The sequence below is a fragment of the Callithrix jacchus genome, chromosome 8, assembly GCF_049354715.1.
Source record: "Callithrix jacchus isolate 240 chromosome 8, calJac240_pri, whole genome shotgun sequence".
NCBI lineage: Eukaryota > Metazoa > Chordata > Mammalia > Primates > Cebidae > Callithrix > Callithrix jacchus.
In genome coordinates, this window is record NC_133509.1 from 17095745 (window position 1) to 17108606 (window position 12862).

General features: G+C 53.5%; 1 protein-coding gene across 15 annotated transcripts in view; it reads right to left on the reverse strand.

Annotated features, from left to right (window-relative positions):
• Positions 1-3244: 3244 nt before the first annotated feature.
• TLE3 (TLE family member 3, transcriptional corepressor) overlaps positions 3245-12862 on the reverse strand; it is a 50032-nt gene continuing 40414 nt past the window's right edge. For 9 of the 15 annotated variants that reach the window (XM_035259066.2, XM_035259064.2, XM_035259065.3 and 6 more), the window contains 8 exons: positions 12526-12725; positions 11369-11445; positions 10168-10417; positions 9560-9807; positions 8400-8547; positions 7555-7705; positions 6645-6721; positions 3245-5576 (listed from right to left, as the gene is read on the reverse strand). In XM_035259066.2, coding sequence (XP_035114957.2) covers positions 5469-5576; positions 6645-6721; positions 7555-7705; positions 8400-8547; positions 9560-9807; positions 10168-10417; positions 11369-11445; positions 12526-12725 — 1259 coding nt within the window. In that variant the 3' untranslated portion in view covers positions 3245-5468. The remainder of the gene's footprint in view (positions 5577-6644; positions 6722-7554; positions 7706-8399; positions 8548-9559; positions 9808-10167; positions 10418-11368; positions 11446-12525; positions 12726-12862) is intronic. The other 6 variants (XM_035259070.2, XM_035259068.2, XM_035259069.3 and 3 more) reach the window with 1 other exon arrangement.

Genomic DNA, 12862 nt, shown 5'->3' on the forward strand with positions numbered 1-12862 from the left:
GTCTGATTTGGCCAGGAGAGCTTCTGTCTCTTGGCTTTTCTTTCCATACTGTTTTACCTAAGTAAGATCACTGATCTCCTCTACCCATGGGGTCAGTTCTGTTCAAGCTTCTATGCCAGCCCTCATGAGGCAGGCAGTCCATCATCCATCCTTCACTCACCCACCAATCCTCTCATCCATCCACCTATCCACCCATCCATCCATCCATCCATCCATTCATCTATCCATCCATCCATCTATCCATCTATCCATCCACTTATCATCCACCCAAGCACTCATTCATCTATCCATCCATCCATCTACCCACCCATTTATCCATCTACCCAGCCACTCATTCATCTATCCATCCATCCCTCCATTCATCTATCCATCTATTCATCTATCCATCCAACCACCCATCCATCCATCCATCTATCCATCCATTCATCTATCCATCCATCCATCTATCCATCTATTTATCCACTTATCCATCCACCCAAGCACGCATTCATCTATCCAACCATCCATCTGCCCACCCATTTATCCATCTACCCAACCACTCATTCATCTATCCATCCATCCCTCCATTCATCTATCCATCCATCCATCCATCCATGCATCCATCCATTCGTCTACCCATCCATCAATTCATCCATCCATCCATCCATCCATCCATGCATCCATCCATTCATCTACCCATCCATCAATTCATCCATCCATCCATCCATGCATCCATCCATCCATGCATCCATCCATCCTCCATCCAGCAGCAGTGTCATACAAACCTTACAAGTTGTGTGACCTTGGGCAACTTGAACTTCGGTTCTCTCATCCATATAATGAGTATAATAATGGAAATGACCTCATAGGTCAGTTATAAGTATCAAATTAAACACTATTTATGAGGCACTGATTGACATGCACTAGCACTCTAGAAATATTAGTGTATTATCTTCATCACACACTCACTGATTCCTTCAACTAACATTTTCCTGGGTACCTAGTATGCACCAAACACTGGAGATATGAGACAGTCACTGTTCCCCGAGAGCCCACTGTGTGGTGGGAGGGTCAGGTGGGCATCAGGAGAGAGAATATCATTAAACTAATACAGATGGTCCTTGACTTACAGTGGGGTTATGTCCCAATAAAACAATGATAAGTTGGAAAAATTCTAACTCAGAAATGTCCAATAAACCCATCGTAAAGGCAAAAGTGCTAAGTAGAACTATCTGTAGTCAGACTAACATTGTGCTTGGTATGTGCTACCTGAAGTTGGGAGAGAATACTTTGAGAGCACCAAAGAGTGGGGAAGTGGGGAGTCAGGGAAGCCTTCCTGGAAGAAGTGACATTAGGCCTACTCCTGAAGAATGAACAGAAATTCAAAGGATGCACCGCATTCCAAGCTGACAGAGAAGCACAGGCAAAACTCCTGACCTCAGGTGATCTGCCCTCCTTGGCCTCTCAAAGTGTTGGGATTACAGTCGTGAGCCATCGTGCCCGGCCCACTGGTTTATAATTTGATGAGAACTAAAACCATTAAACCTGGCCTCTGACAACTATGCCCCTCCATTTTTTTTTTTTAAATAAAACACATCTTGCTTTAAGCAAAAATAGCAAAATAGAATTGAAAAAAGCTCCAGACATCATTTCACTTCTCTGGGCTCGGGTTACTGAGCATCCGATGTCCTGGGTATCAGGCCAGACACTGTGAATTAGGATAATCTCAAGCTGGTGAAAGCTCATCATTCACTAGACTGCTCTGGGCTGATGACGTCCTGTGCACTGCCCTCCAGGGAAACTAGTCTCAGTGGGAAGAGACAAATACGTGCAGGGATGTGCTGTAAACGCTAAGGTTGTTACAAGCATGGATTTCTGTGTAAGAGGAAAGGAACACTTAGAGGGTGACAAAGAAAGGCTAGAAAAATGGCATCAAGGCTTCTTGTCACCCTGTTAAGTAAAAAGAGGGGACAACCTGGGGGGTTAAGGATGGGAATAGGATTGTTCACCATGGCGTGGGCCCCTCCTCTTAGACTGGAATGCTTCACTAACACTGATGTGCACAGGCATCACTGCAGCATGTTAAAATGCGGATTCTGCTTCGGTAGGAATGAGTGAGGGGCTCAGATTCTAGGCTCCCAGATGTGGTTCGTGCTGCGAGCCAGGGTTGGGTGGAAAGTGATGGAGGGGGCAGTGAGTGGGGAGAGGCAGCAGGAGGAAGCAGGTGCAGTGAGAGGCTCAGTGCGCTGGCATTAAGGACAGCACAGTGGGAACACAGGTGAAATGCAGGAAGGGGCTGTGCCGTCTCCCCCACTTTGATCTGTGAGCGTCTACGGCAGGGACTGACTCTTGACCATCTCTCTATCCTTGACTGTGCCCAGAAAATCTCAGTGAACACTCCAGAGGTTCCGTTTCTCCTCAGACATTAACACTGGCCTTCCTTTCCAGGACAAGCCTGGAAGGTGAGTCTTCCCTGACAGACATTCTCCAAACCGGGGCCTGCAAGCCCCAATTCCGCCCTGATCTTGGCACCGATGGGTAACTCCATGCTCTGAACACACAATCTTACTCTGGCCAGAGCTTGCTCCCAGCCCCCCAGCCCTATGTTGCATTGTCCAGAGATGGACACACGAGAGAGGCGTGGTCCAAGGAGTGCTGTTTTACTAACACCCCTGCAACCAGCGGAGGCACAGCTGTCACCCACTGCAGCCCCAGTCGGTCCCTCCTACCTGCTGGCATTGTCTCCTCCCTAAGCCTGAGAGGACCACCCTCTCCTGCTAAACGACCCTTCTGTGCGGAGAGGCCAGCTGTCCTTTCTAGTCATGAAGACTGTGCTTTATGCTGAGACTGTCACTCCTTTTTTTAAAGATGTTAGATCACCTTTCTTGTATGAAATGACAGCAGGCAATTGTTTGTGCGGATTGAGAATGACTTTGATAAAATAAGGAGTTGGAAACCACGTTAATCTCCAGTGCCCTGAGAACTTTTGCTAATGGGTTCATGAAATCCAAGCGCCAGAGGAGGGCCCCTGGGAATAGGCTCCGGCATTCTCCTCTTCCCACCCGGCCCCCCACTGCCTCCCTGGGGACAATGACCTGCATTTCTGGGTCTGCCCCTTCTGCAAATCTTTCCTTCTGAATCACCCAAAAACACACCTTTGTGACCTAGAGACTGAAGAGCTCCTCATCCCACCTAAACGTGTTAAGCTCAAAATAAAACGGTGCGGCAGGTTTTCCGGGTCCAGATGTTCACACAAACTTCGCAGTTTCACTTCAAGTTCATTACATTTAATTTTTTTTCCAAAAAGTTTTGCATTGACAGCTGTACAATACTTTGGTGTTAACCTGTGGTCTTCCTTCCACTCAGTGAACTCTGCCCTGCCCATCTGTCCAGTCCCACCCCCCCACCGTTCCTGGCGCTTGGATGGGAGGTGAGGCCGTATGGGATTGTGAAAACCCCCTCCACCGTTGGGTGTCTCGGGAGCAGCACAGGGAATGCTGTGAGATGAGCAGAGCTCACATTGATGGCCATGGGACCCTGGGAAATGGCTCAGGTTCCAGAATGTGAGCGACAGTGGCCTGGCTGTTTACCCGGGGAGGGGAATGACAAACTGGGGGAAGAGGCAATTAAGACGCAACAATCAAACCAACCTTTAAATAGTAACTTTTAAAAATATAAAAACAGTTCATTACAATGACTTTTCATTCTTCCGGAATAACGTTCTTCTACCCTCACCGTCCCTTCTGGCTAGAGCCTTAACAAGAGGTGGGAGGTGGACATCTGACACCCAGAGAGACTCTAGGCGCCCCAAGCGCCCAGCCTCGGAGAGGCACAGGGTGTGTGGCGCCAGCCTCCACATCCCATGCCAGTGTGCTCAGCTGGGGACAACCTCACTGAAGGTGGGAGGCTTTCCCTGGAGCCCCTCCCTCCTCCTCAGCAGACAGAATCACACATTACAAAATAATCCATAAAAATGCAGTATAAAAATTATCTTCGATATGCTACATCCATGGAGAGCCCGCCACCAGGACTCACAGTGGCCTTTAGCTTTTCTTTAAAAGAAAAAAAAAAAAGACCAAAAGAAAAAAAAAAAAAACAAATCCTAACACCTCAGAACATGTTGGTACTAAAACGTGGCACCTGCCAGGGGCGATATTCTACCTGCAACGTGTTTGGGCTCATGAGAAACTGAAATCTGCAAGAAATATCCAGTGTGCCAGGATCTGTGTCCCTCTCTCCCACCCCCCATCCCCCACTGCTCTGCCCCAGGGTGAGGGTGAGGGGGGATCCTTTTTTCAGACTCACAACCCTGTAGGCTAATACACTTGCCCCCGCTTCTAAGGGGAGAGGAAAAGGCTGTAGGCAGGAAGGGGAGGAAGGCATTTTATAAAAGGACGTCACTTCTAATTCCTTTTATTCAAATTAAAAAAAAAAGCACCCACATTAGTTGCTATTTTTCTCTGGTAGCTCCCTGAGCTGAGTTGCTATGCTGTCTGTCCTCTTTTTGTCCTTTTTAGGCTGCAGCCCAAGATGCAGAAGGGCTGGAGAGGGAGTTCCTTCGAACTTCCATTGCTCATAACAATAACTAAGTGTGCACCCAAGAGAAAAATCAGGCTGAGAAGAGGGGGAGAGACCAAGAAAGAGAGACACAGAGGGCAAGAGGCAAGCAGAGCCCAGGAGACCACAGAAAGCTCGGTTTCTGCGGGTGTCTGCAGGACAGGTGCCCGTCGGAGTGCCTTCCATTTCTCGGTCTGGCCGCTGGTGCTCAGTCCAGATGCCCAAACCCCTGTGGAGGCAGATGCAGGCACCTTACGGCCAACCCGCTGTCTTTTCCACACTGTAAGACTTTCCTCCCCATTCTTCAATTGGCTCCCCTCCCTGTCTTCTCTTCCCAGGTGAGAATATGTTTATTTAAAAAAAAAAAAAAAGCCACCACCACGAGTGGATTACAAATACAGCAGGCGAAATACACGGTCAGAGTTTCCGGTGGGAAGGGGCCTCCTCTCCCACTTATCAGTCCGCAATAGGAGTCTGTTATTTACACTTTTCACAAATCTTGTGCACTGCACAATCGGCAAAAAGAGATTCCCCCCTCCCCCAGCACAACAATGTGGTCCACTCCAGCATCCCCGACCCAAGGTGGGGGACAGGGCAAAAGAAAGGGGAAGAACAGACAGAGACTCATGAGCGGGTCTGTGGGGAACCAGAGCCATAAGCCTCCAATAAATCTACTTGTAGCAATTGCCAGCATTGTTCAGGGGGAGGAGGAGGAGCAGAACCCATCCGAGTCTGTGAGACACATCAATCCAGGCCTAGGAGTCCAGACCGTGACGGGGCACGCACTCTCTCAGCCGGCCGGAGCGCAGCCCTGAACGCTCGGCTGCCTGCGGCCCATCCTCCGCCATCCTCGGGGCCCCTGGCCCAGGGGTCTCCCTGTCAGAACCGAGTCGGTTTCTCCCAGAGTCTGACAGCCCTGCTGGAGTTCTTGTTTAGTAGATGACCTCATAAACTGTGGCCTTCTTGTCACCAGAGCCTGTTACAATGTATTTGTCATCCGCTGAAATGTCACAACTCAAGACAGACGAGGATTCTTTAGACTGGAGGAGGAAGACGAAGACGAGGAGAAGCAGCAGGAAGGCGTGGGGTGCGGGGAGAAAAAAGACAAGAATTCATCTTCCAGTGCTCTTGGAAACAATCGCCCTCCTCTGCCCCTCTCTGACGCTCCGACCTGGAGCCCAGTGCAGGAGGTCGGGAAACTTTAAACCACCCAAGAAGCATTTTCAGGTAAAAATCCCCTCCCACCTGCTTTTCCATAAGGAAAAGCGCAGCAACAGTCTCCCACGTGATCTTTATAGTCAGTCATAGTGGTCAGAACCGGACGCCTTAGCACGAGCCTCTCCTGAGTTTACAAATAGAAAGAAGCCTTTCTGAGCTAGGAGCTGGCTTCAGTAGCCCAGGCCCGCAGCCTGATGAGTTAGGAAAAGGGTTGGCACCTGCTGTTTGAAGCATGTGCTCTCACTAGAGACCCTAACAATGAGCTTTGACAGCCTGGGTCCAGAAAGCCACGTGTTGGCTGAGGGAATGAGAACGCAAGTGTGTGTGTGTGTGTGTGTGTGCACATGTGTGTGGGAGACCGAGTGTGCGTGAGTAAATGTGTGTGTGTGCTTATGAGAGTGCAATATGGCAGGCCTCAGATCCTGGCAGATCACAAAGAGCCTCTTCCTTCCCTCCTCTCTTTCCTGCCCACATCCCTGCTCGTGCTAAATGGAGGTGGAAACACTCACTCACTCGAGGAGGGAACGCTGCTCTGAGCAAGGCTGCCAGGTGTGCCCAGCTGCCCAGCGCACCTCCTACAAGGGGGCTCAGCAAAAACAATGCTACTCCTCGCTATCCTACAAGAGCCCCTGCTTAAAAACCGTTGCCCTCAGGGGTCAGAAGCCATTGTGACCTGCTGAAGTCCCCAAGTCCTCAGGAGAACCCAGCTTGCTCCCCGATCAGGTAGGGGCGGGGAAGGTCCAGGGCAGGTCTGACCCTGGTTCCAGGCTCCTCCTGTCCTTCCTCCTGCTATCCTCACTCCCATCACCACCACCAAGTTTCAGTGCTAGGTAGGTTCCACCCACCTAGCTCTGGGTGGAACCCAGAGGAGGACTCACGGCGGGCAGTACCTGGAATATGCTGGCTCCATAAGGCGTCCTCCAGGCGTTGAGAAGGTTATCTTTCCCAGTGCTCACGAACCACTTGCCTGCAGGTGGGAGGCAAAGGGATAGTCAAGTTGCAGCTCACTGCCCGCTAAAGCCAAGACCTGCCCCAGACATGGTGGCTGCTGTAGAAAAGCAGTGAGAACTCCTAACTTGTATGACCCTCCAATTTCAAGAGGCATTTTGCAAACAGGACACGTGGATACCCGGAGAGAGCCTTTCTCTGCAATCCAGAGGGAGGGCTGGAAGTGGTTGGGATGGAAAGAGGTAGGATTTGAGGTTAATTGCAGTGATCACACTGCCCCAGAAGGTTCTTGTTAAAGACACTAAGGTTGACTGGCCCTTCTAAATTCTGCTACTGAATTCTGCTACAGCAGTCAGTGGCTGCCCATCCTCCAAGCAGACGCTCTGCCAGGGCTCCCCCTGAGTTAAAGCCCTGATGCTCCCCTGAAGCCACTAGCACCATGCTCTTTCCAACCAGAGAGGAAAATCCACCAGGGTTCAGAAAGGGTGAGATGTTCAGACTGCGCAGCTTGTCAGTGGAGGAGCAGACATTCCTGTGAGGCTATCAGATGTGCGCCACGGTGGCTGTAACCTCAGTGCGGGACTGCCTGCACTGCTACTGTCCTGTTCCTTTGCCCCAAACCTGCAAGAACTGGCTTCTGGCCTAATGTCCTGAGCGTTCAGGAAATCGAAACAAGGATCGGGGACAAGATCACCAAAAGGTGTTGAAGGGGCACCAAGCCAGGGGTCAGGAGGCCTGGTTCCGGGGCCTGGCTTGTTCTAGAAGCTTTGGGCCCCTCTTCTGTCCTGTTGGGCTGGGCTGCCCTGGGATCCCTGCCCTGCCCCGTCAGGCCTGGGCCCGCCCCAGGCTCACCGCAGTAGGCAAACTTGAGGGAGAGCACACAGCTCTCGTGCAGGTGCAGCTGGTACTTGTCAGGCTTGGTGTGGTGCAGCACCTCCACGTTGCTGCTCTCCATGCCCACAGCCAGCCACTCCCCGGTGGGGCAGTAGCCCAGCGAGAAGATCTGCAGGGGGTGGAGGGGAGACAGACCAAGCTCAGCATTCTCTGCCCTCAAGAGCAGGCGGCTCCCAAAGCTACTGCTCACGTCCTCTGAGGCTGAGTCCCTCCCCACCCACCCAATAACCCGGGACTCTGGGAGGTCATTTTCCATCCCCATTTTATAGGTGAGGAAGCACAGACATTTTGCACTCAGAATTATTCTGTCTCTGTGACTTCTGTCTTTCCTTAAGAAAAAAGTGAGCAAAAAAAACCCCACTATTAAATTTTTGAGATTAAAATATTAAAGTGAAGAATGCAAATAAGGAATAATAATCCCTGGCATTTACTGAATGCTTTCTGTGAGTCAGGTTTATGGCTACGGCTTTTAGAGAGATCATGTCAGGCGCTCACATCAGACCTGGGAGGGAGCTGCTATTACTTCTAGTTTGTGAATGAGGATGCCAAGGATGATGTGCTCAACAGGAGTGGACAAAGAATCCCATTCCCATAGTTGGGTCAAATGTGTCCAACCCCAAGGTCACCTTCCGTTTCAATGCTGCTTCCTCCAGGAAGCCTTCCCAGATAACTCAGGTTGGTCCCAAGTCTCTTGGCAATGACCACCCTGTGAGGGTCCCTTTGTCCCTGACCCAGCCACTGGGGCCATGGAGGGAAGGGAAACATGCTGCTCTTTGGGAAGGGTGGAGTCTCGGGCTGCACACCTGGGAGGTGAAGTCGTGCTGCTGCAGCTGCCGGCCCTCCCGCAGGTCCCAGGAGCGCACGGTGTTGTCCAGGCCCCCTGTCCACAGTTTGGTGCCATCATGGGAAATGTCTATGCAGCTGGCCCCATCCGTGTGGCCCTGGAACTGCCTACAAAAGCAAGCAGGGAGGAGGGTGAGCCCTGGGAACCACAGATTGCCAGGTGGCAGCCATCGCAGGGGCATTCTGGGCAAAAGAGGAAATGGAGGCCCAGAAGGGTACACTATGCACACGGTCCCTTAGTGACCTTGCAGCAAAGATAGCCCCAGTCTCTTTCCAGCTGGACGGAAGGATCTTCCTCAGGGACAAGTCCCCTGAGAAATAGGGGGTGAAAAGGGGACCTCCCACCAGGCTTCTGAGACTGAGTCCCTCCAGGGTGGGCCTCTGGAGGAGGTGGAGCCAGAGGCTCAGGAGGATAAGGAAGGCAGGAAGACCCTGGGGAAGCTACTCGTGAGATGACCGATAAAGAGAATGCAGGCCCCACTGCCTTTAGGACACAGCTCCTCAGCCTGCACTGGACGCACCTTCAATTTGCCCTCTTCATCTATCTCTTCACCCCCACATGAACTACGGGGCTGAGGCCATGAACGCGCTGACTGATAGCATGAGTAACACAAACAACTTGTGTGTACAAGAGTAAACCGGGCTAGGCACCCCATCCACCTTTGCATGGCGGCGCAGTCAGAGGGAGATGCTCCCCTGACACTGTTTCACACAGGGAGAAACTGAGGCGCAGGGGTTTATAGTGCACTAGGTCATAGTGGAGGCAGGACGCAAACCCGTAAGTTTTATCCTGAGGCTTGTTTAGCCACCCCGAGACGTGGCTTCCCAATCTGGTCTCCTCCATCTGGTCTCTGGGCCTCTGCTCCCAGCCTCTCTGCTTGCTCCACTAACTTGGCGTCCACTTTCTTCCCAGAGCCTCTCCAAGCTCCTGGGCCCAATGGCCTCCATCCTCTGTCCCTCACACAAGGCAGGTGGAGCGGTCTTTTCACCTATGCATCCCTTATCCCAATGGTTCTGGCCACCCCACAGCGTCTCAGACAGGGCCAGCAAACAAGACCAGGCAGGATGGGTAAAAATGGCCCCAGGACCAGGCATGAATGCTCCCTCCTGCCGGCCTCACCTGACCAACGTCTGGTTGTGCAGGTCCCAGACGGCAATGTTCCCATCGCTGCAGCAGGAGAAGCAGACTTTGGCGTCGGGGCTGATGGCCAGGGCGTAACAGGCGGGAGCTGAGGACGTCAGCTCGGCCTTGATGCGGGGCGTGGGCGAGGCCAGGTCCCAGATGGTGAGCGTGCTGGCCTCACCGCCCACAATGAGCGTGCGCCCGTCAGGGAGCAGCTTGCAGGAGCGGATGTAGTTGTCCCTATTCTGGAGGGAGAAGTGGCAGGGCTGAGTGCTCCCTACTTCCCCTCCTGGGCACCAGGAGAGTCCTGTCCAGCAACACCGAGCACCCTCACCAGCCCTGCTTACAGCCTCCCCTACACCCAGCAGCTGCCAGGCTGTCCCCATTCCTCAAATTCACAACTCTTTGATCTTTCATGAATACCAGGAGGTCGGTATCAACCCCACACACAGAAGGCACAACTGGGGCACAGAGAGGTTAGTCAGCTTGCCTGAAGTTGCTCAGCCAATATGATACTGAGCTGGGTCCTGGGGCTCCCCTATGGCCCAGGCTGCCCCATCCTCCGACACCAGCTACAGGAGGCGCAGTGGCCCTGGGATTCTCACCAGGCAGTCCAGCTGGGAGATGGGGCTCTTGCTGCCCGGCTGGCTGATGTCCCAGATCTTCACGCAGCCCTTGCCACCTGTGTAGACGTGCCTCGTGGGGTTGCTGATGGTCACGGCACATACCACCTCCCCGTGGCTGAGTGTGTTGATCTGCCGGGCGTGCCTCGGAATGCCAGGGCCTGCCAGGGCGTCGTGGGGGAAGGGCACAGGCTGCATCTGCCCATCAGCGCTCACATGGAATGAGTACGCCCTGAAAAGCCGAGAACTGTCACTGCTGCCATCCACCCCTGACCCCTCAGAGTTCCCACAGGCCAGCCCAGGTCAACTGCACAGTCCCGGACTGGCTGAGACCACACCACTGCACTGAACCCAGTAACCTCATGTACTAGGACGGCTCCACCATGGTGGAGAGCGCTTAACAGACCAGCTTTGATTTTCACACCCGGTTATATATCCTTGCTCCAAATCAGATCGGAAACCCACAGGTGTCCTGGGATGCCCTTTCTCACCATCCACACATTCCCCCAGCATGCCGGCCCTGGAAAGGGCCTGGCTGAAATGCCACCTCTTGCTTTAGGAGCCGGTGGTATTAGGGAAGGGGTCTGCTTGCCCCTCCAACAGCGAATGGACAAGTCCGTGTGGGAAGCCAGCCTGGCCCGCCTGCTGTTTGAGGCTCTGGTGGGTGCCCTCTCAATCAGCGTGATTCTCGTGGACAGTGAGAACACTGTGTCAGGCAGTGTCTCAGCATTATCTGCACGCTCCATCTTTTTGTTTCATAGCAACCCAAGGAGGTGAAGGGCCAGGAGAGTGTGCCCTCCACTGCTGACAGGGAAGGGCCTGCGACCGGCAGCAATGGGCCTTCCCAGCAGGTAGAACCCAAGGGAGTTGGGGAGGTCCACGGCAGCTCCGGGTGACTCAGCGAGGAGTGTTCCTTCTCCACCAGCCCAGTGGCCATGCACTTAGCACCCCTGTGGCTCCTCTGCTGGGGGAATGTCTGTAGGTGCTCAGAAGTGTGGCCTGGCTACAGTTTCATGGGGCTGCAACCAGGCTTCGGTGCCTCCAGAGAGACAGACACCTTCCCAAAGGGACATGCACCAGGCAAACCCGTGGTGGGGGTATGGGGGGCGTTGTTGGAAGTGGGGGTAAAGTGCTCTCTCCTGCCCACCCTACAAAGCATACAGTAAGTATAGCCAAAGCTTACGGTTTTCCTCCAGGAATGGAGGCCAGGCTTGAGGGGAGGCCTGTGGCCCGCATCGGGGGGTGAGGGTCAAAGCCAACCTGTAAAGCGAGGAAGACAACCCACTGTCAGCTGCGCCACCACACACCCCCAGCCCTGCCTCCTCCACCACCCACCCGGGTCCTGCCTGCACCGCTCTGCCACTTCATAACCCAGGAGACGAGCTGAGCAGAGCAGGACCCATTGACTGAGAGGAAACCCAGGCCCAGGAGGGCTCGTGACAGGGAGGGGCTGACAGTGTAGACCCCCACTTTGAACCAGCAACCTCCCTGTTCTACAAGGCAGAGCTGGCCCCTGCCCTGCTTCTTTCCTCTCCTGGGGTCACAGTGGGCCTGCCAGTGTAGAGGAGGCTGCCCTGGGCCCAGGAGGTAAAAGGAAAACCGTCTCCTGAAAAAGAGCCCCTCTCCTTGCCAACCCTCATTTTTCTTTTTTTTCTGAGATAGAGTCTCACTCCGTTGCCCAGGCTGGAGTGCAGTGGCATGATCTCAGCTCATTGCAACCTCCGCCTCCCAGGTTCAAGTGATTCTCCTGCCTCAGCCTCCTGAGTAGCTGGGATTACAGGTGCCTGCCTCCACACCTGGCTAATTTTTTTATCTTTAGTAGCAGGGTTTCACCATGTTGGCCAGACTGGTCTTGAACTCCCAACCTCAGGTGATCCAGCTGCCTTGGCCTCTCAAAGTGCTGGGATTACAGGCCTGAGCCATCGTGCCCACCCCCTAATTCTTGTTATTCATTCACCACAATATAAAGTCTTCTTATAACGACTAGTCCCATCTACGAGACCCCTGATATCACCTGACTCACCTTGAGATTTCCAGCCCCTAGAACCGGAAAGGCAGGTATCAAGCCTGTTTCTCAGACTGAAAGGGGAGGCTGCCTTAGGTGAGGTCACAGGGCAGCTCACAGGCCAGTGGGGTAGAAACCCAGGTCTGCTGGCCCCAAAGCATGTGCCCTTCCAGCCAAGTCTCAATTGCTTCCGATACACATTCTCCCCACATGGGCAGCTGCCTGGCCTCAAGACTCTAAGGTGCCCCTTATGGTGTGGGGAGCACCCCTCCAACTCCCACCAGTTCCCAATACCATGCCCAGTCCCCAAGAAAGGAGCCAAAAGGTCTACGTACAGCTCCAAAGCTCACCATTGGTGATCGGCCGTAGGCAGCAGCTGCAGCGGCAGCGGCGGCGCTCATCTGGGGTGGGATGTTGTGGAGACCAGCGTAGGCGCCAGGGCTGGTGAGGGACCCATTCATCTCATGGTGGCTCATCATGGCGAAGGGCGCCGCGTAGGAGCTGGTGATGGAGATGGGCGTGCGCAGAGCCGAGGCTGCGAGGGGGTGGGCATCAGGGAAGTGAGCCTCAGGTGGATCGGGACGTGGCCATGGCCGCCTCACCCAGCAACAGCTCTCCTGGCATTCTTAAGCTGCCTACTCCAGGCAGTCCTCTCAGACTGAACCCACCCAA